Raw genomic sequence first — 22,561 nt, forward strand, 5'->3', positions numbered from 1 at the left:
CCGGGAAAAGCCCCGCATCCGGGGCGGAGGCCGAGGTCCCGCGGGCTCCCGAAGAAGCCTGCGGGAACACTGGGCGTGCTTCGGGGAATCATCGGTGAGCGGGCCTTGCGGTCTACGAAGGCGGGGGAAGAGCAAAATCTGCTACCGCCGGCTCCTCTGAAGAGACACCCCGTGGCGCCGAAAGCCTTGGGAGCGAGCGCTCCCGCGGGCGCGTCCCTGGTCCCAGCAGCGTCCGGGGCCAAACCGGTGAGTGGATACGCGGGTGTGCAGCCTCCTTTCCGGGGAGGGGCGGCTTCCAAATGATGCTTCGAGAAAGTTTCCCTACCTTGGTAACTAGACGTTTACTTTTGTGTGTTGGGGGCAGGATATTTCCACACGCTCCAGTCTGCGGGACGCCGCTCCTTTCTCTGCATCGGGCACAGCTTGGGGCCCTGTGGGGGGACCCCATAAGCCACTTAGCCTTCCTTACAAACTTCAAAAAGTTGGGCCAGCCCCCGTTACACGGAGCTCGGTCTGTGCGTGGGGCCCCAGACACGCCTGACCAGGTGGCTGTGGAGACACCTGCCNCAAACAGTTCTGCAGTAGTCCTGACGGTACGCGAAGTGCTGTTTCCTCCGTCTGAACAGCCCCCCCCCCCAATTTTAACATTCGTGAAACCAGGAGGCATCTTCACAGGTTAAAAGGACTTGCCGGCTGCTGGGCATCTGCGTGGGTGGGGAGTGTGTCTGGCGCTGTTTGGTCGGGTGAACATGCAGCTGCGTGATTATCACTTCTGACACTTGAACTTTAAATTTAGATCTCTAATTTTTTTTAATGTTTATTTTTGCGTGTGGGAGAGGCAGAGCACGAGTGGGGGAGGAGCAGAGAGAGAGGGAGACACAGAATTCAAAGCAGGCTCCAGGCTCTGAGCTGTTAGCACAGAGCCCAACGCTGGGCTCTTCCTGGAACTCACAACCACGAGATCATGATTTGAGCCAAAGTCCAGATCATGACTTGAGCCAAAGTCGGGTGTTTAGCCGACTGAGCCACCCAGGTGCCCAGAGCCTAGTTGCTCTTAAAAGTAGCTTGAAAAGATAATGCTTAAGGGTTTTCTAATTAATATTACAGCATTATAAAGTACAATTGTTGTTTCCATTTTATGGATGAAGAAACTGAAGCTCAGAGAGTTGAAGTGTCTTAGAGTTTTTAAGTACAGTGTCAAGAGTCTTACCCAAGCTGTCTGATTTCAAAGCGTGCCCTCTTAACTCCAAAGTCTGTATCCAGGCAGAAGACAGGTCCAGCTAACTGGGAGGGAAGGCAAGACAGGGTCTGTGCTTGTTTTTATATCTTTGGCTGTTTGTGTATGTGTGTATGGAACTGGGAAACAGCCACATCCAAGAACGCTGGTTATACTTCTTCCCACATTGATGTCAGACCTTTGTTTTCGGATCTTTTGCAGTTTAAAATACATTTTTGCAAGGTCTCGAGTTCTGGATGTGTGGTCAGTGCTTCTGGATCCCTCCTCTTCTGTCTCTTGCTCCTCTAGAAGAGTATAGAGGCATGTACTCCAGACGACTCAACGGACTGCCTCCCAGGGAGCCACTACGTAATTTAAGAGAGAAGTCAGTTTTTAGGAGTTGAGAAGGGCGCAGCAGCCTCTAGGGACCTCCAGGTTCTGGTGCTGCCCAGAAACACCAAAGCTCTGGGGGCAGGAGGCTGCGGTCAGCAGAGACCACATACCTGGGAGAGACTCTGGCCGTTCTGTCCCCACAAGTGGACACGCCCAACTGGGTGGGCGTCATCATGCTGCAGCAGCTCCTGATCACCCTGCCCACCGAGGCCAGCACCTGGGTGAAGCTGCACCATCCGAAGAAGGCCAAGGAGGGAGCACCCCTGTGGGAGGACGTGACAAAGATGTTTGAAGGAGGAGGTGAGAGTAGACCCGATGAAGGGGATACGGGACAAGAACTCTCAATTTGGGTGTGAAAAGATAGGCTCCTGTTTCACTGAAGCATCTCTGGGGGCGGGGGCGGGATCGGAGAAAAGCAGGTCTTTGGGGTTCGTGCTTGTGGCTTTTGGGACGGGGATAGCTATGAGGGCAGGTGTTGAGGGCTCAGCTCCTTGCGCCATGCGCTCCATGCTGCTCCCATCTCTAGTCCCCGGATAAAGCACAAAACAGGAGGACAGCTTAGAGTTCCCCACCAGCTGCTCCCAAGTATCTGTGATTGTCACAGACGCTGGGGTCAAAGGCTTCTACTCCCTAAAGCCCTCCCAAGGTTTCCCTTCATAAGTTTTGGTCATTTTGGCCCAAAGCCAGTGCTTTTCACAAGTAGCAGTTCTGACAGGAAGGAATGAGATACTTGATGACTCTCAGTTTCCAGGAGGTCTGTGGGAAACATGTCCAAGATTACACATTATCTGGTGGTCTGGTCAGGACAGATAGATGGACAGAGAAATTCATGTGTCTCACGTGATCATGCCTTTAACATTTCAAGTTCAGCTGATACGTATTCTGGCTGCGTCTGGAGTTTGCTCACTATCTTGACCAACGGAAAAAATGAATAATGATCTCCAATGCTTATTATTAATTGATGGAAACAGACACATATCCAGGGCAAAATAATAGAAGGTAGCCTAAGAAAGTGCTATGGTAAATTTCTTTTGGAAGCCAAGAGACTGGAAACATTCTTCTGACTGTATTTACTGGAGAAATTTTCACAAAGCAGATAGCACTGAATTGGGCCTTGAAAGATGTCTTACGTTTTTTGTAGAAGATTTGGAGGAAAGGATACAGAAGTGAGTGTCTTGAAGAGTGGTTCAGAGAATGGGGACCATTTGAGTCCAGGGGCTAAGAATGTGGTCAGTATATGTATACAGTGGATAAAGGATGGTGCCCAGTGGAAACTCACACTGCGAAGGTTTGCTTCAGGCGAGTTGTAGTGGGCCTGAAGTCCATGGGGAGTGTTTGGATTTTCTGTCTTACCAGAAACACTTGAACAGAGGAGTGGCCTGGTCTTTGCTTTTGGACCAGCTTTGCCCATTGAGAAGTATTAACACTCAAAGCAGTGCACTGCGGACCCTCCTTATTAAGGAGGCCCTGGTCTGCTCTGAGTTGCTCAAAATGTCCCTCTCTGTGAATGTTTTGAGAGAGGAGCCATGTTCAGCAGGTCTGCAGGCAGTTTTTCTCTTTGGGAGATTTGGGGAGATACAAACCTCATGGCCCTTTTCCCTCTTCAGCTCTGCTCCCTCAGGATGCTGAGGAGACCCAGGGAGAAAGTTTGCAGGCTCAAGTCACTTCTGGGCCCCCAGCCGCTGAATCTCAGGTGGGTTGGATTTTCCTTTCATTTTCTTGACCTGCTGCTTGGTTTTTAAGACTGTATCTTGCCACCCTGTGTTTTCATTTATTTATTTATTTAATTTATTTTGAGCATGAAGAGTTTGGAGTGTGGGGCTAACAGATTCAACACAGGGAACTTGTGCACGTTGCTCTTGTACAGAAAACTGGGCTTCAGTGGTGGCGATTTTCCTACTCAGGGAGGCTTTCCTCCTTGTAACTCTTGTTGGTGGCCAACATCTAGATTTTTTTATAATAGTTTATTGTCAAGTGGGTTTCCATGTAACACCCAGTGCTCATCCCCACAAGTGCCCTCCTCCGTGCCCATCACCCCGCTTCCCCCCACCCCCTGTGAACATCTAGATTTAACATTGTGTTAATTTCTGTAGAGAAAGAAAAATGGATGCTAGAATTCTGGCCCCTAAAAACAAATCAATACTACTTGGGGTCTAAGATACACGTCAGGTTTTTGTTTTTTGGTTTTTTTTTTTGAGTATTTTCACTCAAAAACAAACTTTGTAAAGTGACAAAAAGTTCTGAGATTCTTTAAAAAAAATTTTTTAACTTTATTTTTGAGAAAGAGAGAGACAGAGCATGAGTGGGGGAGGAGCAGAGAAAGAGGGAGACACAGAATCCGAAGCAGGCTCCAGGCTCTGAGCTGCCAGCGTAGAACCTGACACAGGGCTCAAACTCACAAACCGTGAGATCTTCACCTGAGCTGAAGTCGGCTGCTCAACCGACTGAGCCACCCAGGTGCCCCAGAAAGTTCTGACATTCTTAAGCGATGTACCCATTTCGCTGGTGGACTTCATGTGGTGACCCTTAGTATAGTATTGGGAGCAGAGGGCCAACCAACCAAAGGACAAGTGAGTGGGGAAGAAATGGTCTGGCCACGGAGCACACACACGTTAGACAAATGGACAGTTTTACAGGGTGTCCTCACTGTTGACTGGAAGCATAGGGAAGACAGGAGGAAACCTGTAGAATGAATGAGAAAGACTGTTCAAGATGAGATATTATTCGATGGCAGAAGAGTTTTAAGTGAAAAGGACTTGGGTTCTGTAATTAGATGGTACAGGATCTGAAATTATCTCTTGTATTTACTTGCTTGGTAATGGGGCAAATTTTTTTTAGCTGTTTATAATCCCAATTTCCTCAGCTGATTCAGATGCTAATATTTTTCTAGGATTGAATGCATTTCAAAGTTATTTACAGTAATAAGGAAGAAGTAATAAGAATAAGAAATAATAGTCTATTTAAAGAGTTCTCTCTACATTTCACTTATCTGGAATTCCTCACTTCTTGACATTTATCAAGAACTGATGGTATTAGTGCTGGGAGAAGATTAATTAAAAAAAATTTTTTTAATGTTTATTTTTGAGAGAGAGAGACCGAGTGTGAGTGGGAAAGGGGCAGAGAGAGGGGCAAACAGAATCCAAAGTAGTCTCCAGGCTCCAAGCTGTCAGCACAGAACCCGAGGTGGGGCTCAAACCAGTGAACCATGAGATCGTGTTCTGAGCCAAAGACGGATGCTTAGCCAGCTGAGCCACCCAGGTATCCCTGTATACTTTTTTTGTTTGTTTGTTTGTTTGTTTTATCGAGAGAGAGAGAGAGAGCATGAGCAGGGGAGGGGCAGAGAGAGAGAGAATCCCAAACAGGCTCTGTGCTGTCAGCATAGAGCCCAATGCAGGGTTCAATCCAAGAACTGTGAAATCATGACATGAGCTTAGATCAAGAGTCAGACTTTCAACCATCTGAGCGACCCAGGCACCCCGAAAGTGTGTAGTTCTACTTTGACATATATAACCATGTAACCAAAATAGAGATTATTTCCACCATCTCAGAAAGTTCTCTCAGGCTCCTTTCCAGTCAGAACTCTGCTTTGCTCCCAGTAGAGAGTACATGGGGTCTCTTTGTTATTTCTTATAACTGCATCAGAATCTACAATCTCAAAATTGGAGCTCCTGGACGGCTCAGTCAGTTTAGCGTCCGACTTGGGCTCAGGTCAGGATCTCACGGTTCCTGAGTTCGAGCCTTGTGTAGGGCTGTGTGCTGACAGCTCAGAGCCTGGAGCCTGCTTCAGATTCTATATCTCCCTCTCTCTCTGTCCCTACCCTGCTCACGCTCTGTCTTTCTCAAAAATTAAAAAATTAAAAAAATTATAATGATCTCAAAAAGTTTAAAAAAGAATGTGCATGTTCTGCAGTTGATAGGTATAGTGTTCTATAAATGTCCGCTATTTTGGGGCGCCTGGGTGGCTTAGTTGGTTAAGCGTCCGACTTTCGCTTGGGTCACAATCTCGCGGTTCGTGGGTTCGAGCCCCGCGTCGGGCTCTGTGCTGACTGCCAGCTCAGAGCCTGGAGCCTGTTTCAGAGTCTGTGTCTCCCTCTCTCTCTGACCCTCCCCTGCTCACGCTGTCTCTCTCTCTCTCCTAGAAATAAATAAAAATATTTAAAAAAAAAAAAATGTCCACTAGTTTAAGTTGACTGATAGGCGGTTCAAATCTGTATCCTTGATGCATTTTTGTCCACTTGTGTCAGTTACTGAGAAAGGAGTGTTGAAATCTCTGCCGTGGTTTTGTCTGTATCTCCTTTAGTTCTGTCAACTCTGCTCTATTTTGAGTTCTATTATGAGATCAGTAACGTGTAGGATTGTTGTCTTCTTGATGAACTGACACTTTATCGTTATGAGATGTCTCTTTATGGCCAGCAATACTCCTTCTCCTAAGCCTACTTTTGTCTGACTTATTATAGTTCCTCCCCTGTTCTTTCAGTTATTGTTTGTATGGTATAGCTCTTTCAGTTCTTTTACTTCTAACCCATCTGCGTCTTTATATTTAAAGTGTGACCTCACATATTGCTGTGTCTTGCTTGTTTAGTGCATTTACAGTTACCGTAATCATTGATACAGTGGGATTTAAATGGACATTCTTATTCTTTTGCTGTTCACCCATTTTTGTTTCTTTGTTCCTCTTCTGCTTCCTCTTGGGTTGCATAGTGTTTTAGTAGTCCACTTCATGCCCTCTGATGACTTTTTAGCTATACTTGTTTGATTTGCTGGTGGTGATTGGTGTGGCCATTATAATATATATTTGTAACATATCACAGTTGAGTTATTATTATAGTGTTTCACATATGGCGCGGAAGCCCCAGATTTCCATTTACTCTTTCCCAGTTGTTTGTATATTGTCATCATATATCATATACACATTTAAACCCCACAGTACATTGTTCTTATTTTGTTTACTCTCTTGTTGTTTTGTTTTTTTTTTTTTACAAATAGTTTATTGTCAGGTTAGTTTCCATATAACACCCAGTGCTCATCCCCACAAGTGCCCTCCTCTATGCCCATCTCCCCCCCCCACACACCCATCAGTCCTCAGTTTGTTCTCAGTATTCAAGAGTCTTTGATGGTTTGCCTCTCTCCATTTCCCCCACCATTTCCCCACTTCTTCTCCCCCTCGGCCCTCCGTTAAGTTCCTCCTAATCCTCCTATACGTGCAAACATATGGTATTTGTCTTTCTCTGCCTGACTTATTTCTCTCAGCATAACACCCTCAAGGTCCATCCATGTTGCTACACATGGCCAGATTTCATTCTTTCTCATTGCCATGTAGTATTCCATCGTATAAACCACATCTTCTTGATCCATTCGTCTGTTGATGGACACTTAGGCTCTTTCCGTGTTTTGGCTATTGTGGAGAGTGCTGCTATGAACATTGGGGTACATGTGCTCCTATGCCTCAGCACTCCTGTAGCCCTTGGGTAAATTCCTAGCAGTGCTATTGCTGGGTCATAGGGGAGTTCTAGTGTTAACTTTTTGAGGAACCTCCACACTGTTTTCCAGGTTTACTCTCTTGTTTACTTTACATCGGCCACCATAATGATTGCAACCCCTTCTGGGGTAAAAGTATTCAGCTGACTTGCCACTCTTCATGGAGGAAATATTAAATGATCCCCCACTATATTATGAGCCCTGGGCTTTCTCTTCCTGTTTACCGTAGGGGGCCTAACACACATTGTACTAGCAAACTTCATTAGACATTGTTCTTCATGACCCGTACTGTGTAGTCGCTCACTTCCGTTACATACCATCAATAGGAGCAGTGTTCGCTACTATAGGAGGTTTTGTTCGCTGATTGCCCTTATTCTCAGCATACACTTTTTATAATACCTGGGCAAAAATCCACTTCACAATTACATTTGTAGGTGTTAACGTAACATTTTTCCCCTCAGCATTTCCTCGGATTATCCGGAATGCCTCGACGTTATTCTGATTACCCAAGACGCATATACAACTTGAAACACAGTCTCCTCAATAGGCTCTTTCATTTCACTCTCAGCAGTAATATTAATAATCCTTATAGTCTGAGAAGCTTCGCGTCCAGATGAGAAGTAGCAATAGTATAACTAACTACAACTAACCTCGAGTGATTACACGGATGTCCCCCTCCATACCATACATCTGAAGAGCCAGCCTACATATCCATGCTCAGCGAGGAGCCTGACTTGGGGCTCGAACTCACAAACCGTGAGACCTGACCTGAGCTGAAATCAAGAGTCATATGCTTAACTGACTGAGCCACCCAGGCGCTCCTATTGTTATTTTTGCTTTTAGCAGTAAACTATTTTTAAGAAATTAAGAAAAGGAAAAAAAACAGGTTCTTTTCATATCCATCCGCATAATTACCAATCCAGACACTTTTCATTCCTTCTTTTAATTCCAAGTTTCTAACTGGCATCAAGTTTCTAACTGGCATCATTTCCCTTCAACCAGAAGAAAGTTGTTCAGCGTTGCTTGTAGTGTGGGTGTTCTGACGAATTCTCACAGCTTTTGCTGGTCTAAAGATGTCTTTCTGTTGTCTTCTATTTGAGGATCTTTTACTGGATAGAGAGTTCTAGGGTGGCTTTTTTCTTTTAAGCACTTAAAAAATGTTCCATGATCTTTTAGCTTCTCATTGTTTGGAATGAGAAGTCAGCTGTTACTGTTCTTTCCCTATAGGTGACCTGCCTTTCTGTTTGTTTTATACCAACTTTTCTTGTTCTTTTTTTCCTCCTTCCCTACCTTCTTTTGGCTGCCTTCATGATCTTCTCTTTTTTATCTTTGCTCGTCAGCAGTTTTACTGTGATGTGCACAGGGCTGATTTTCTTTGAATTTATTATTTTTGGGGTTTGCTGAGCTTAGATCTATGGCTTGAAAATTTAGAAAATTTTCAGCCTTCATTTCTCCAAATATGTTTTCTGCCTGTTCTTTTATCTTCTTCTGAGATTCTAATTGAACTACTTAGTATTATCCCAGGTTTGTTTTTGTTTTCTTTCCTCTTGGTGCTTCAGTTTGAATAATATCTATTGACCTATCTTAAGTTTCATGGATCTTGTCTTCATCAATCTGCCATTAAGTCTATTTAGTGGATTTTTCAGATCCTTATTTTTCATTTGTAGAATTTTCACTTAGTCCTATAGCATTTCTCTCTCTCTCCTCTCAGTTGCCCCTATGTTTTGACCTATTCTATTCATATTTTATTGTATATTTTTAAACATGTACTTTATTTAAAAAATTTTTATGTCTTTATTTTATTTTGAGAGAGAGACAGAGTGAGCGGGGGAGGGGCAGAGAGAGAGGGAGATAGAGAATCTGAAGCAGGCTCCAGGCTCTGAGCTGTCAGCACAGAGCTCAATGTGGGGCTCCAACCCACAGACTGTGAGATCATGACCTGATCTGAAGTCAGATGCTTAACTGACTGAGCCACATAAGCGCCCCTTTTAACATATATTTTAATAATTGTTTTAAACTTCTTGTCTGCTAATTCCAATGACTTAGTCACCTATGGACTTGCTTCTATTCATTTTTATTTTCTTTCTTTTTTAAAAAAATTTTAATGTTTATTCTTGAGAGAGAGAGAGTATGAGGGAGCAGGGGCAGAGAGAGAGAAACAGGGCGACACAGAATCTAAAGCAGGCTCCAGGCTCTGAGCTGTGAGCACAGAGCCTGACCTGGGGCTCAAACTCATAAACTGCGAGATCATGACCTGAGCCAAAGCCGGACGCTTAACTGACTGAGCCACCCAGGCGCCCCTTTATTTTCTTAATTATAGGTCATATTTCCCTCCTTCTTCACATATGTAACAGTTTTTTATAGTAGTTCAGATATTGGGTTTTAAAGAACAGTGGGGAGGGGTGCCTTGGTGGCTCAGTCGGTTAGGCATGAGACACTTGATTTCAGCTCAGGTCATGATCTCACAGTCATGAGACTGAGTTCCGCATCAAGCTCTATGCTGACAGCGCGAAGCCTGCTTTGGATTCTCTCTCTCCTCTCTCTGCCCCTCCCCTGTTCACACACGCACGCACTCACTCTCTAAGTAAACTTAAAAAAAAGAACAGTGGGGGATGAAATATGTATATGTGCACACATCTCTATGTACACACATATATATGTATATGTATACACACATACATATATGTGTCAGTTGTTTGTTTAGTTCTGTTTATTTCCAAAAGACTAAGCCCTTTCCTCTGTCTGTTGGGTAAGGTGAGGAACTGATTACTCATATTCCCCCTAGAGCTGTGGCTGAGCTCCGCTGAGAAACAGCTTTTATTTGGTTAAAGTTCACTTCTGATTAACCCAACTACAAACACCGATGCCACCACTGCTGGGGACCTGATCTTTATTATCTCTTCAAGTATGTAAGCTAGGCTGGGGTTAGACTACGGTTCCAGACAGCTTTGTTCATCTTTGCACTGAACTCCAGTGGGGCCCCAGGATTTAAGTTCAGTGGCAGTGCTTTGGCTTTATGACAGTAAGTGCTGAAAGCCTCTCTGTCCCTCCCTGTGGCCTGTCTGATCTCCTCTCCTGCTACCCCTTCACCAAACTGCCAGCACTGATGCTCACTCTCGTCCTCAGACAAGCCAAGGATGCTCTCGCTTTAGGTCCTTTGTACCTACCTGGACTGCTCTTCCCTCACTAATTCATGTCTCTGGTCAAATCTCACCCTTTTAGAGAGGCCTTCCCCAACCACCTTGCAGAAAAGATCCTCCTCTACCCTCACTGTGGTTCTCGTTGTTTCCTCCTTAGCCTGCTAAATTTTTTTGTAAGGCCCATATGACTGTCTGTTTTTCTGTATATTTGTGGTAATCTCCAGAGGATCTTCAAACACATCCAGAGCAGGCTCCCAGTAAAACCAGTTTAAAATCTCTCAGAACTTAGAACACTGTCAGAACTCCTTGGACCTAGACGGAGGTGGTCTTTGTCTGAAAAAGAATATATTTTATATTCTAGGAACTGTTGACCTTCAAGGACATATCTGTGGACTTCACCCAGGAGGAGTGGGGACGGCTGCCCCCTGCTCACCGGAATCTATACCGGGAGGTGATGCTGGAGAACTATGGGAACCTGCTGTCAGTGGGTAAGGATGGGCGGAACATTCCAGAAAATGTTGCAGAAAACCTGTCCGTTACAGGAGAGTCATTAATTCTGAATTATTAAGTGTTATGGATTCATTTGAACTTGACCTTGAGTTCTGTATTAGAGGTGTCTCATTCCTTGGGGGAGCAGCTTTGGTGGAACTAGAATGGAAAGACATGCTATGGTGTCCCTTTCCATCTTCAGAGACCCTGACTGCCAGAGGACTAGAAAGAAATTCTGGGATGTTCTTAGAACTCAGTGTAAACATTCATACTCTGTTCATTCTGTTTTGTTTTGTTTTGTTTTGTTTTACTTTATAAGCAGGATATCAACTTTCTAAACCTAGTGTGATTTCCCAGTTGGAGAAAGGACAAGAGCCATGGATGACAGAGAAAGAAGGCCCAAGAGATCCCAGTTCAGGTGAGACTAACGCAGAGAGTAACCTTTTAATATGTAGGCCAGAGTCCCCGAAGTCTCCCCAGGCTGTGGGGAAGGCTGAAGCCACTGGACAGGGCATGCGCTAAACCTCACATTACCCCTCCCTCCGTCATTCCTTTCCTTCACCTGACCTTGCAAAAGTCTCTCTGGAGTTGGAGGGCAGGGTGTATTGTCTTAATTTAGGTAGAACTTGACTTTCCCTCTTTTCTTCAGTATCCTGAACTCTGCGTATCAAAAGCTCCTTTCTCTGAGCAGTCAGATGTACGTGGTATCTCTTCACAGAAAACGCATCTCTTCTCAGGACTCTCACTGCATTCAATGGGTCTTTAATTTTCTCTCTTACATTCTATGTCCACTTTTCACCAATTTTCATTTTACAATTTCTGCTTTGATTTTCCCTCTCTTTTTAACTCATTTATCTATCTTTTGTGTTTTGGAGAACACCTGTATGAAATTTCTTGCAAGAGAAATTGCCATAGGATACCTTCTTCCCAAATTAAGTGGACTTTCACCATCTCTTTAAACTTTGCTTTATTATGAAATATTTTAGGTGTTCAGAAGGACATAGAGAACTTTATAACAAATTTCTATGTAGCTTCCATCTTGATTAAGAAAAAAGAGTTGAAGCCCTGCTATTCCCCTCTTACCTTTTGGAATACCAACTTTTCAGAGTTTAAATATTGTCATTCTGTGTGTCTTCATAGTTTTACTACGTGTGTCTATCCTGCACTTGATCTTAGCCAAAAGGCCGAGAAGTGATACGTGTGTCTATCCTGGAACAATATAAAGTATTATTTTGCATGTTCTTTTTTTTTTTTTTTTTTAAGTTTATTTAGCTTTGAGAGAGAGCACAGGCAGGGGAGGGGCAAAGAGAGAGAGGGAGACACAGAATCCAAAGCAGGCTCCAGGCTCTGAGCTGTCAGTGCAGAGCCAGACATGGGGCTCAGACCCACGAACTGTGAGATCATGACCTGAGCCAAAGTCGGACGCCCAACCGACTAAGCCACCCAGGTGCCCCTGTATGTTCTTATTCTTTAAATATATGATGTATATACTTCTTCTGCTTGCTTTTCTCATTCAACACAGTTGATATTTATCTATCTTTTTCTAGTTATTTCTGTTGAGTTAATAAATAAATTTATGTATCCATTTCCCTGTGAATAGACATTTGTATTGTTTCTAAATTTGGGGGTTTCCAAGATGCAGCAAGTCTTCCTGTAGTGTCTTCTTGTGTACACGTGCAAGTACTTCTCTGTGATGTTTGGTGGAAGCAAAACTGTGGTGTCATGGAGTAGATGCATCTCCGTTTTGCTTGGTATTACCAACTTGCTCTTCAAAGCGGTGGCACCAATTTGTACTCCCCTGAGCAAGCCTTAAGAGTTTCCAGAGCACAGCATCTTTGTCCACACTTGGCTTTGTCAAACTTTAAACTTATTGTAAATTTGTGGGTGAATGTGGTATCTTACTGTTTCTTTCATTTTCCTCATTACTAGCAGGAGGAGCATACTTTCTGTGTTTATTGACCGTCCAGTTTTCTTTTATGTAAAATCCTTTGCCAGTTCTGTTACTATTTTGTTCTTGATTTATAGAATAAATGTACATAATATATATCATCTTCTATTTCTAAGTTTGACTTTTCATATTTAGAGTTAATTCACCTGGAATTATTGTATGTGTAGTGGGAGATGAGGACCTAGTTTGATTTTTCCACATGGATAATCAGTCCAGGAACCATTTATTTAATAGTTAATACCACTCTGTTACCTGTCAAGTTTCCTTGTATACTTACGTCTGTTCTGGGCACTGTATTCTGTTCTATTTTTCTATTCTAGCCCTGCTCTAATGCCAAGCTGTCGTAATCACTGTATGTCACCGTGAAACTTAATATGTGGTAGTTCTCCCACTTTGTTCTTCAGAATTGTTCTCGTTATTATTCGCCCCTTGCTCTTCCATGCAAATTATATAATGAATGCATGAAATTTCACACACATGCAAATACTCTGGTGGTATTTTGATTGGCAGAGAATTGAATTTATAGATCAACTTTGGGGGAGAATTAATATGATATTCAGTTTTACTATCTAGAAACGGGATATTGCTCCATTTATTGGTATTTCCTAACATTTTTTTTAAAAAATAAAGTTTCAGAATTTTCCTTATAAAGGTCTTGTACGTAATTACATCTCTTTTGTCGGAGTTATCTTGAAGACCTTATATTTTGCTGTTTTGATGGTATGTATTTTAAAATTATGTTTTCTGTTTGTTGCTGGTGTGTAATAACAGCTGGATTTTATATATTGATCCTGTAGCTAGCCACCTTATTTCATTCCATTATTTATTCCAGTAATTTGTTTATATATTCTCTTGGATTTTCTCTTTTTCAGCTTACAATAATGAAAATAGTAAGAGCTACCATGAATTTCGATTTTCCAGTCCCTTTAAATAATAAGAACAATTTGATTTTAGTAAAACATTTTAGCTTACTGCAGTAACAAAAATTCCCAACTTCATTCAAAGCTAAATCTTCTTGGGGTGCCTGGGTGGCTCAGTTGGTTATCTGTCAGACTTTCTGATTTTGGCTCAGTTCATGATCTCACAGTTTGTGAGATTTTTGGGATTTTCTCTCCCTGTCTGTCTGACACTCCCCTGTCATGCATGCGTTTTCTCTTTCAAAATAAATCAACATGTGGTGGCATCTGGGTGGCTCAGTCAGTTAAGCATCTGACTTTGACTCAGCCCATGATCTCACAGTTCATGAGTTTGAACCCCGTGTCGGACAATGTGCTGTCAGCTCAGAGCCTGGTACCTGCTTCAGATTCTGTGTCTCCCTCTCTCTCTGTCCCCCCCCTGATTGTGTTCTGTTTCTCTCTCTCTCAAGAAAAAATAAACGTTAAAAAAAAAAAATAAACCTTTTTTAAAAACATTAAAAATCTCTTCTTGGTCCTTCTTCAGGCCTGCATATTGAATTGGGGAAGGGGATGTGACATAAATGGCTTCTTCTCTCCTTCCCTGTCTTCTTCTCTTCCCCCTCCCATATTCAGGACCAGAATCAGAAGCCTACAGAACACAGACTCTATTATTGCCTTTACTCATTAAGAATTTGGAAGTACTATTGATCCTTTTGTGTTGACTGAAAAATCTTACAAGAAGTTATACCTTTCAGGAATGCAGATCTATCAGTTGAAATATTAGTAATGGGTACAACAAATTATCAAAAAAGCCAGTCAGAACTGCAAAGATTAAAAGATATTTTCATAGAACATAGCAATATTAGCAACATAGTAGTCTGGGTTTCTTACAAGTCTCCTTTGTATAAATAACATTTCTAGGGACAGATTAATAACCACAGGAAGTAGAACAAAGCAAATATTAGTACAAGTTTTGATAAAAGACAGCTTAATGTTCTCATAAAAGTTCTTAGTTCAGACTTTAGTTTTTTGTTTTTTTTTCAGACTTTAGTTTTTGAGTGAGCATCTCCTGCTGCTGCTGGTGTGGGGAGAGGACGTCTTTTTATATTTCTGAGATTGTTTTCCAAAAGTAGTTGTCAATTGAAAAGATACCCTTACGACAGAGCTCTGATATTTCATTATTTAGTATTAGGAAGAGCAGGTCTAAAGTGTTCAACTTTTAGTCTCTATATAAAATCACACATTTACCTTACTTCCTGTTTCTTAACTTCCCATTACCTTCCCATATTGCATAGCCATTTTTAAATGTGCAATTGACCTTGAACAACACTGGTGTGAACTGCATGGGTCCACTTATTGTATGTGTATTTCTTTTTAATGTTTATTTTAGAGAGGGAGTAGGTGAGTGGGGGAGGGGAAGAGGGAGATAGAAAATCCAAAGCAGGCTCCACGCTGTCAGCGCAAAGCCTGATGTGGCACTCAAACCCATGAACCGTGAGATCATGACCTGAGCCAAAGTTGGATGCTCAATGGACTGAGCTACCTAGGTGCCCCTGGACTTTTTTTTTTAATGAAATGATTTGTAAGCTTTTAAAAAAAATGTTTATTTATTTATTTTGAGAGAAAGAGAGAGCACAAGCAAGGGAGGGACAGAGAGAGAGGGAGAGTGAATCCCAAACAGACTCCATGCTGTCAGTGCAGAGCCTAACACGGGGCTCAGTCTCATGAACTGTGAGATCATGACCTGAGCCAAAATCAAGAGTCAGACACTTAACCAACTGAGCCACCTAGGCATGCCTACATGTGGATTTAAGTTCTTTTTCTTTTTTAAGTTTATTTTTAAGAGAGAACGTGAGCAGTGAAGGGTCAGAGAGAGGGAGACACAGAATCCAAAGCAGGCTCCAGGCTCTGAGCTATCAGCACAGAACCTGACACAGGGCTTGAACTCACAGGGCTTGAGATTATGACCTGAGCCAAAGTCAGATGCTTAACCAACTGAGCCACGCTGGTGCCCCCATGTGGATTTTTTACAGTTCATTTTCCTTTCTCTTTATTGTAAGAATCTTGTATATGTTACATATAACACAAAAAGTGGTAATTGACTTATTGGTGAGGCTGCTAGTCAATAGTAGGCTATTAGTTAAGTTTTGGTGGGAGCCAAAAGTTATACATAGTTTTTTTTTTACTGTGTTGAGGTTGATATCCCAACCCCCATGTTGTTCAAGGGTCAACTATAATCAAAATCTCATATGCTGTATATGTGTAGTTCTATACATTTCTATTCCATATCCATTATAGTAATTGAGTTTTCAAAGCATAATGAATATGAGTTATGTGCATTTTCCCATTTCTTTCAGGCTTGAAGAATAAAACAGAAACCAATACGTCAGCATCAAAGAATGACATTTTACAGAAACAGTTATATCGTGGCATTTTGATGGAAGGGTTCCTGAGAGATGATGTCATTTATTCCACCTTGAGAAGAGCCTCTAAATATGAAGGTGAGTTAGAAAGGCACCAGGAATCCCATGGAAGTGATATAAGACACGCCATCCTGACCCCCAAGAAGAGTGACGAAGAAACTAACAAATTTGGGGAAAATATTGTCAGCTCAAATGTTACGATAGAACAGAGGCACCGTAAATGTGATACACCTAGAAAGAGGAATAAATACAAATTAGACCTGATTAATCACCCGAGTTACGTAAGAACAAAAACCTATGAATGTAATATATGTGAAAAAGTCTTCAAACAACCCATTCATCTTACTGAACACATGAGAATTCATACTGGTGAAAAACCTTTCAGGTGTAAGGAATGTGGAAGGGCCTTCAGTCAAAGTGCCTCCCTTACTACACACCAGAGGATCCACACCGGCGAGAAGCCCTTTGAATGTGAAGACTGTGGCAAAGCCTTTAGGCATCGCTCATCTCTTAATCAGCATCACAGAACTCACACTGGAGAGAAACCCTATGTGTGTGATAAATGTCAGAAAGCTTTCAGCCAGAACATCAGCTTGATCCAACATCTGAGAACTCATTCTGGAGAGAAACCCTTCACGTGCAATGAATGTGGGAAAACCTTCCGACAGATTAGACACCTCAGTGAACATATAAGAATTCACACTGGGGAGAAACCCTATGCATGCGCTGCGTGTTGTAAAACCTTTAGTCATAGAGCGTATCTAACGCATCACCAGAGAATCCATACTGGAGAGAGACCCTACAAATGTAAGGAATGTGGGAAAGCCTTTAGACAGAGGATACACCTTAGCAACCACAAAACTGTTCATACAGGCGTGAAGGCATATGAATGCAACCGCTGTGGAAAAGCCTACAGGCACGATTCATCCTTTAAGAAACATCAGAGACGCCACACTGGAGAAAAGCCTTATGAGTGTAATGAATGTGGAAAAGCCTTCAGCTATAATTCATCGCTTAGTCGGCACCATGAAATACACAGGAGGAATGCCTTTCGAAATAATGTGTAGAAATGGATCATTCAAACACGAGAACAAAAGCTAACTCTAAATCAGTGATTCTGTGCTTTTAAATTCCAGGATTCTAAATTTGAGGAATTGATGCAATGATGCTAGCTTTTATTTTTGCCTGTTGTGTAAATAAACAGTACATTGATAACTATTATCTACTAACACCTCTATACAAAGTACTTAAGGGTAAAGGATGGTCTTTCATATTAAATTCAGCATTACGGATGATGCACACATAATTGTTATCGGATTTCATGGTAGATCAGTTATCTCCTTGGGGATTCTCTGATTTATAGACTAACATTTGGGAAGTACTGTTGAAAATATCACCATCCCTGTTTTTTAAGTAACTTCCTTTTTTTAAATGAAGAAACTTACAAATGTGATAGAACTCAAAAGGCATAGACATTTGTATAAGTGAAAATCCTTTTCCTACATCCACCACCAAATTCTGCCTTAGAGGCAACGATTTTTTATAACTTTTTATGCACCCTTCAAGAGATCTTTTTTATTTGTATCCAAGAGAATACAAATGCAGAGTTCTTTTTGAGCATAAATGGCAGCTTCCTCTGTCAACACATCTGCACATTACTTTTATTAACCATGTATCATGGAAGTCATTCCATATTAGTAGATGAAGTGCCTACTCACTCTTTTTTATAACTGCATGGTATTCTGTGGTTTGAATGTACTTTAATTTATTTAGCCAGTTCACTATGGGTGGACTTTTGGATTTCTAATCTTTTGTTGCAATGAATAGTCTTAACACATTTTTCTTCCTTACACATGTAAGTGTTTGTGTAGGGTAAATCCCAAGAACTGGAGTCTCTGTGTGCTAAAGGGTATGTGCACTTGTATGATGGTTATTGCCAAATTGGCTTCATAGAGGTCGGACCAATTTATTTTCCCACCAGCAAGAGAACTAGGAGCCACCTGATGCTGAAGCATGTCCTGGACCAACAGCCCTTTAGGTCATCAAAGAAGAATCCTTTTGTCTCAATAACTTAAGTGTGGAAGTAGCGGCTGAGCTGTGTCCGCAGAAGGAGCGCTGCTTGCCATTCCTGGAGCCAGAGAGGAGTCTGCATCTTACCAAACAGCAGCCAAGCCCACCAAAATCTCAGCTGGAGAAGGAGAAGCCCTCTTTCTACCAACTGCTCCAGTCTCTGACCTCTGGACTGGAGCTGCCTGATCAATGAGAGTTCCTTTAAAGAGACCAATCCACCTGTCTTAGAGGTCAGATCTTGGCTGCAACCCCTGTGGGAACGGAGCAACACTGATAATTGAGTCACGGTACTTCAGATGGCAGGGTGCCGATGGATGGTCCACCACACAGCATTACAGGATGGTTACAGTTAATACATGGAGGAAGAGAGACAAAAGGTAGGGCATGACTGTCTAATAAGCATTAATTAATGAAAGTATTAATCAGCATTGCTTATGTTGTGAAAACTGAGCACCAAGATCAGGGCCACATGGTTTTGTACATGTTAATTTTTCAATCTGGTAAATGTTTATTAAAGTTTTAGTGAGTGATTCTGTGAAATGTTAATAGATTTCCCCTCACTCCCATTCACTGCAGTTATAAACCAAAGCCTGGCACTTAGATCCTCCATTATAGCTCTTGCTACTTTATAGTTCCATGCCCCATTATCCTCCTTCCTATATGGACTCTGAATAATTCAGTAGATTGGTTGAGACTCTTTGGTCAAACAACAGAAATCAGTTGGGGCTATTTAAGTCTCAGTGTGGGGGTGTTATTAGAGGGATTTTGGGGTATCCTGTAATTCATGGGCTGCAGTACATTCTAACAGCAGACTGGGCCTAGGACCTGAAGCACGTTAGAAAACCCAGGCAGCTTTCTGTCCATCTCTCACCTTTGCTGCTTGTGTTTTCATTTTTTTTTTTAGTACCTCATTACAAACCACAGTTACCATTAGCTCCAGATTTTACATATATTCTTTCCGTCACCCAGAAAAAAGAAAAAAAAAATGTCCCCCTCACTTTCAATCTTTAAATCCTGGGGAAGGTCTCATTGGCCCAGCCAGGTCAGGTGCGCACCTCTAAAGTCAGTTGTAGAAAGAACTTCTGTGGGAACCATGTTGTTGATGTGAATGGGGTGAGGGGTTATGTGGCTGGAGGGGGAGGAGAACAGAAAGAGCTACTCTTCAGGGAATTCCGGATCCTACCCGCTCTTTTTTAAAAACATTTTTTAAGTGTTTATTTATTTATTTATTTTTAGTATGTTTTATTTATTTCTAGGAGAGAGAGGGAGAGAGAGACAGTGTGAGCAGGGGAGGGTCAGAGAGTGAGGGAGACACAGACTCTGATAGGCTCCAGGCTCTGAGCTGGCAGTCAGCACAGAGCCCGATGCGGGGCTCGAACCCAGGAACCGCGAGATCATGACCTAAGCGAAAGTCGGACCCTTAACCCACTAAGCCACCCAGGCGCCCCTTAAGTGTTTATTTTTGAGATATCAAATGGGTGAGAAGCAGAGAGAAAAGGAGAGACACAGAATCTGAAGCAGGCTCCAGGCTTTGAGTTGTCAGCACAGAGCCCCACGTGGGGCTCAAACTCGTGAGCCATGAGATGATGACCTGAGCTGGAGTCAGATTCTTAAGTGACTGAGCTACCCAGGCGGCCCAGATCCTACCTAATCTTCAGCACCAGCTAATAAGATCCGAATTTTAGAACTGGATAAGGTCTAGGAATCCACCTTTTTAGAATTCTTCACTTTATAGATGAAGAAATGGAGAGTCCCCTTCTTTAATTACTCATGTCTTTTATGTGAGTTGTGTTTTTGAGCATTTTTTCCTCCAGGTTTAGCCTGGTTTTCCAAACACCTGCCCTTAATGGCTACACAAGCCATTCTTTTTTAACAGTTTTTCGTAGATCTGCTATTACTTCAGAGGCCTTTATGATTTTAGAGCTTACCCGTTGGTTTTGCCTGTTATCATTGCCTGTTCCTTCCTTCCGGCTATCTTAGAGGCACTTCTCCCTTTGCTAATCACATAAATGCTCTGTCTCAGGATTGTGTCCTTAACCATGTTCTTCTCTCAAGCTACACGGTTTGTTTAACTGATTGTTAACCTCTCAACACTTTACATCTATATCTTAGGATATCTCTCTTGAGCTCTAGAACATTATATTCAACATTGTGTTGAACGTCTCTATTTGGATATACTCTGGTCCTCTCAAAATATGTCCAAACCCAACTCAATCTTTTCAATAAAATCTATGTCCTTAATACAGTAAGTAGTACCACCCTCCACCCAGTTCTCCAGTGTGGACTTCCTCTTCTCATCCATCACCTCCCCTGTCACCAAGTCCTATACATTCTATTTGGGATCTGTTCTATTTGGGATCTATATCTGCCTATCCATTTCTTTGTCAGCTCTTTAATTAGGCTGTTAGCACATCCTAACTAGAGCTCCAACTGGTATTTCTATATCCAATCTGGACTCCTCTTTTTTCAAGTTTGGTATTAATTTTATTCTATTTTCTGTATAACTTTTAAGTACATAGAGGTTTATTTCCACAGGCCTCAGGAAATGGGTAGAAGTCACAGGACAATCTCTCTTCCCACCAAAAATGTTGCATATTTTGGTAAGTGTCCTAGAGAGAAAAACTGTAATTTACATTAGCAATGCTGGGCACGATTCTTACACAAGACCTAACACCAGGCAGCGGGGGAGATTTGAGTCCTTTGTTCAGGTGCCCGGACAGAAACCAAAAGCAGTTGGGCGTGACAGGGCAAAGGCGAAGATGGAGGGCAGGCACCTAGCATGGAAGGAGGAAGGAATTCCAGATTCCTTGGAATGGTGTATTTTCCTTTTGTTTGTTTGTTTAAGTCACCTCTGTAGGAAGGTGCTGGGCAGGGATCCCAGTGAAAGAAAGGGTCCAAGACTCCTTTACCTGGCCTCGGTGCAGGGCTCTGCCCAGCAGCCGATACAGGAGAACCTGCTCGCTCAGGTTCCGGCAGACCCTCGATGGAATGCAGAATAAAAGGAATGCTGATAGGAATCAATTTTGCTTGGAATTCTAGAAGGCCAAGCTTCAGCCTTTGGTCCAGTGAGACCCCTGCCTCCCTGTCAACAGTGAAAAATCAGTTTGGTTAGAAGAACCAGCTAGAATCACAGCAGCCTCTGCTACCTTCGTGTGCACTGTTAGAAAAAGATGAACCTGTGTGACCATTCTGATCTGTTAATTCCTGGGGACCGCTTTACTCTTCCCAAAAGACTGTTTGTTGGTCAAATAACCCCCAAAGGCCGAAGGCTAAAACACACCAGTCCTGGTGTGCAGTTCCGGAAGGATGGACTGGTGGTGTGGTGGGGCGGACATGGAAAAGCCGCACCTTCCTGCAGAAAGAAGATCAACCGACCTGCTCTCCCACCCAAATCTCAGCCTGAGGTATATTTCAGTGAAGGCAGGTAGCTGTGCTTCTCAGAGCAGAGAAGCAGGTTAAGAGCAGAAAGGTAGAGGAAATCTAGAAAAGAACCGTCTTGATACAGATTTATCCCATGGTGTGAGGGAGAGGGCAAAGAACCCAGTGGCACTTGCTTATCCAGCAATTTCTGTCACTGTGGTGACCAACTTCTGCCCGTTCCATAGGGTCTTGAACTGCTCAGGGACTGGGAATTCATTCTGCAAAATAAAAAACGGGTTTAAATCCAAGCTACAAAAGAAGCTGGGGTTAAATCCTACACTTTCATCCCAATGCTTGCTTCCACTAAACTATTAGAGCTATGTGCGATTAAAACAACAAGTGACATTTGGGGGCCCCTGGAAGGCTCAGTTGGTTAAGCATCCAACTCTTAATTTCATTTCAGGTCATGACCTCACAGTTCATGAGATCGAGCCCCACATCGGGCTCCATGTGCTGACAGCACAGATTTTCTTTCTCCCTCTCTCTCTGCCTCTCCCCCACTCATGCTGCACACATACTCTGTCTCAAAATAAATAAACTTTTAAAAAAGTGATATTTGATCTTCAGCAGGTGGTACATTATGGCTGACATGCAAAACCCAGTAGAAAGATTGGAGAGGGCGGCAGGCCACCTGGAGGCAGTCTCCCAGGCCTCTGACACGCACTGTGGATAAGGAGACGGTGCTCCGTATGTGCAAGCGTTTGACTCCCTGCTTACCGGTCCTGGGCAGAGTGCCTGAGGATCAGTGAAGAGACTGGGGGAGATGTGCAGAAATGTGCAGAGATGGTGCAGACAGTTCTGAAGCTGGACCAAACACTTGGTTACAGCCTCTCCGTGCCAGCAGCCAGCAGGCAAAAAACTTCTTGATTTGTTGGCAACCATCTCAGAGCAGATATAAGAAGTGGTAACCTTCCTGGAGTTCTGCCTCACCTGCAGACTTGGACTCACCTTTCTATATTCCCCGTTCTAAACACAGAATTCCTCCTTCTAAAACACACAATCAAAATTAACCTAATTATATGGCTTAAAATCCCTCCATGGGTTCTCATAACTTGAAGATACACTTTATCTTCTGTATTCTTTTTTTT

At 42.7% G+C, this 22,561-nt stretch overlaps 1 protein-coding gene across 2 annotated transcripts; it reads left to right on the forward strand.

Annotated features, from left to right (window-relative positions):
* On the forward strand, positions 1–18,575 carry ZFP69 (ZFP69 zinc finger protein). 2 transcript variants are annotated; one of them, XM_077751970.1, is made up of 6 exons: positions 1–246; positions 1,439–1,909; positions 3,217–3,302; positions 10,589–10,715; positions 11,036–11,134; positions 15,918–18,575. In XM_077751970.1, the coding sequence occupies exons 2-6, from the start codon at positions 1,783–1,785 to the stop codon at positions 17,048–17,050; spliced, it is 1,572 nt and encodes a 523-aa protein (XP_077608096.1). In that variant the 5' UTR covers positions 1–246; positions 1,439–1,782; the 3' UTR covers positions 17,051–18,575. The 2 variants fall into 2 exon arrangements, with proteins under 2 accessions (XP_077608096.1, XP_077608097.1); XM_077751971.1 differs by having other exon boundaries at positions 11,039–11,134.
* The last annotated feature ends 3,986 nt before the right edge of the window (positions 18,576–22,561 follow it).

The sequence above is a fragment of the Crocuta crocuta genome, unplaced genomic scaffold (genome assembly GCF_008692635.1).
Source record: "Crocuta crocuta isolate KB4526 unplaced genomic scaffold, BGI_CrCroc_1.0 scaffold367, whole genome shotgun sequence".
NCBI lineage: Eukaryota > Metazoa > Chordata > Mammalia > Carnivora > Hyaenidae > Crocuta > Crocuta crocuta.

Excerpts from the sequence above, each read along its gene's own strand:
- ZFP69 (XM_077751970.1), top strand. The coding sequence starts at position 1,783 with ATGCTGCAGCAGCTCCTGATCACCCTGCCCACCGAGGCCAGCACCTGG. Across the intron at positions 1,910-3,216 it reads AAAGATGTTTGAAGGAGGAG|CTCTGCTCCCTCAGGATGCT; the intron begins GTGAGAGTAGAC and ends TTCCCTCTTCAG. Across the intron at positions 10,716-11,035 it reads TGGGAACCTGCTGTCAGTGG|CAGGATATCAACTTTCTAAA; the intron begins GTAAGGATGGGC and ends TTACTTTATAAG.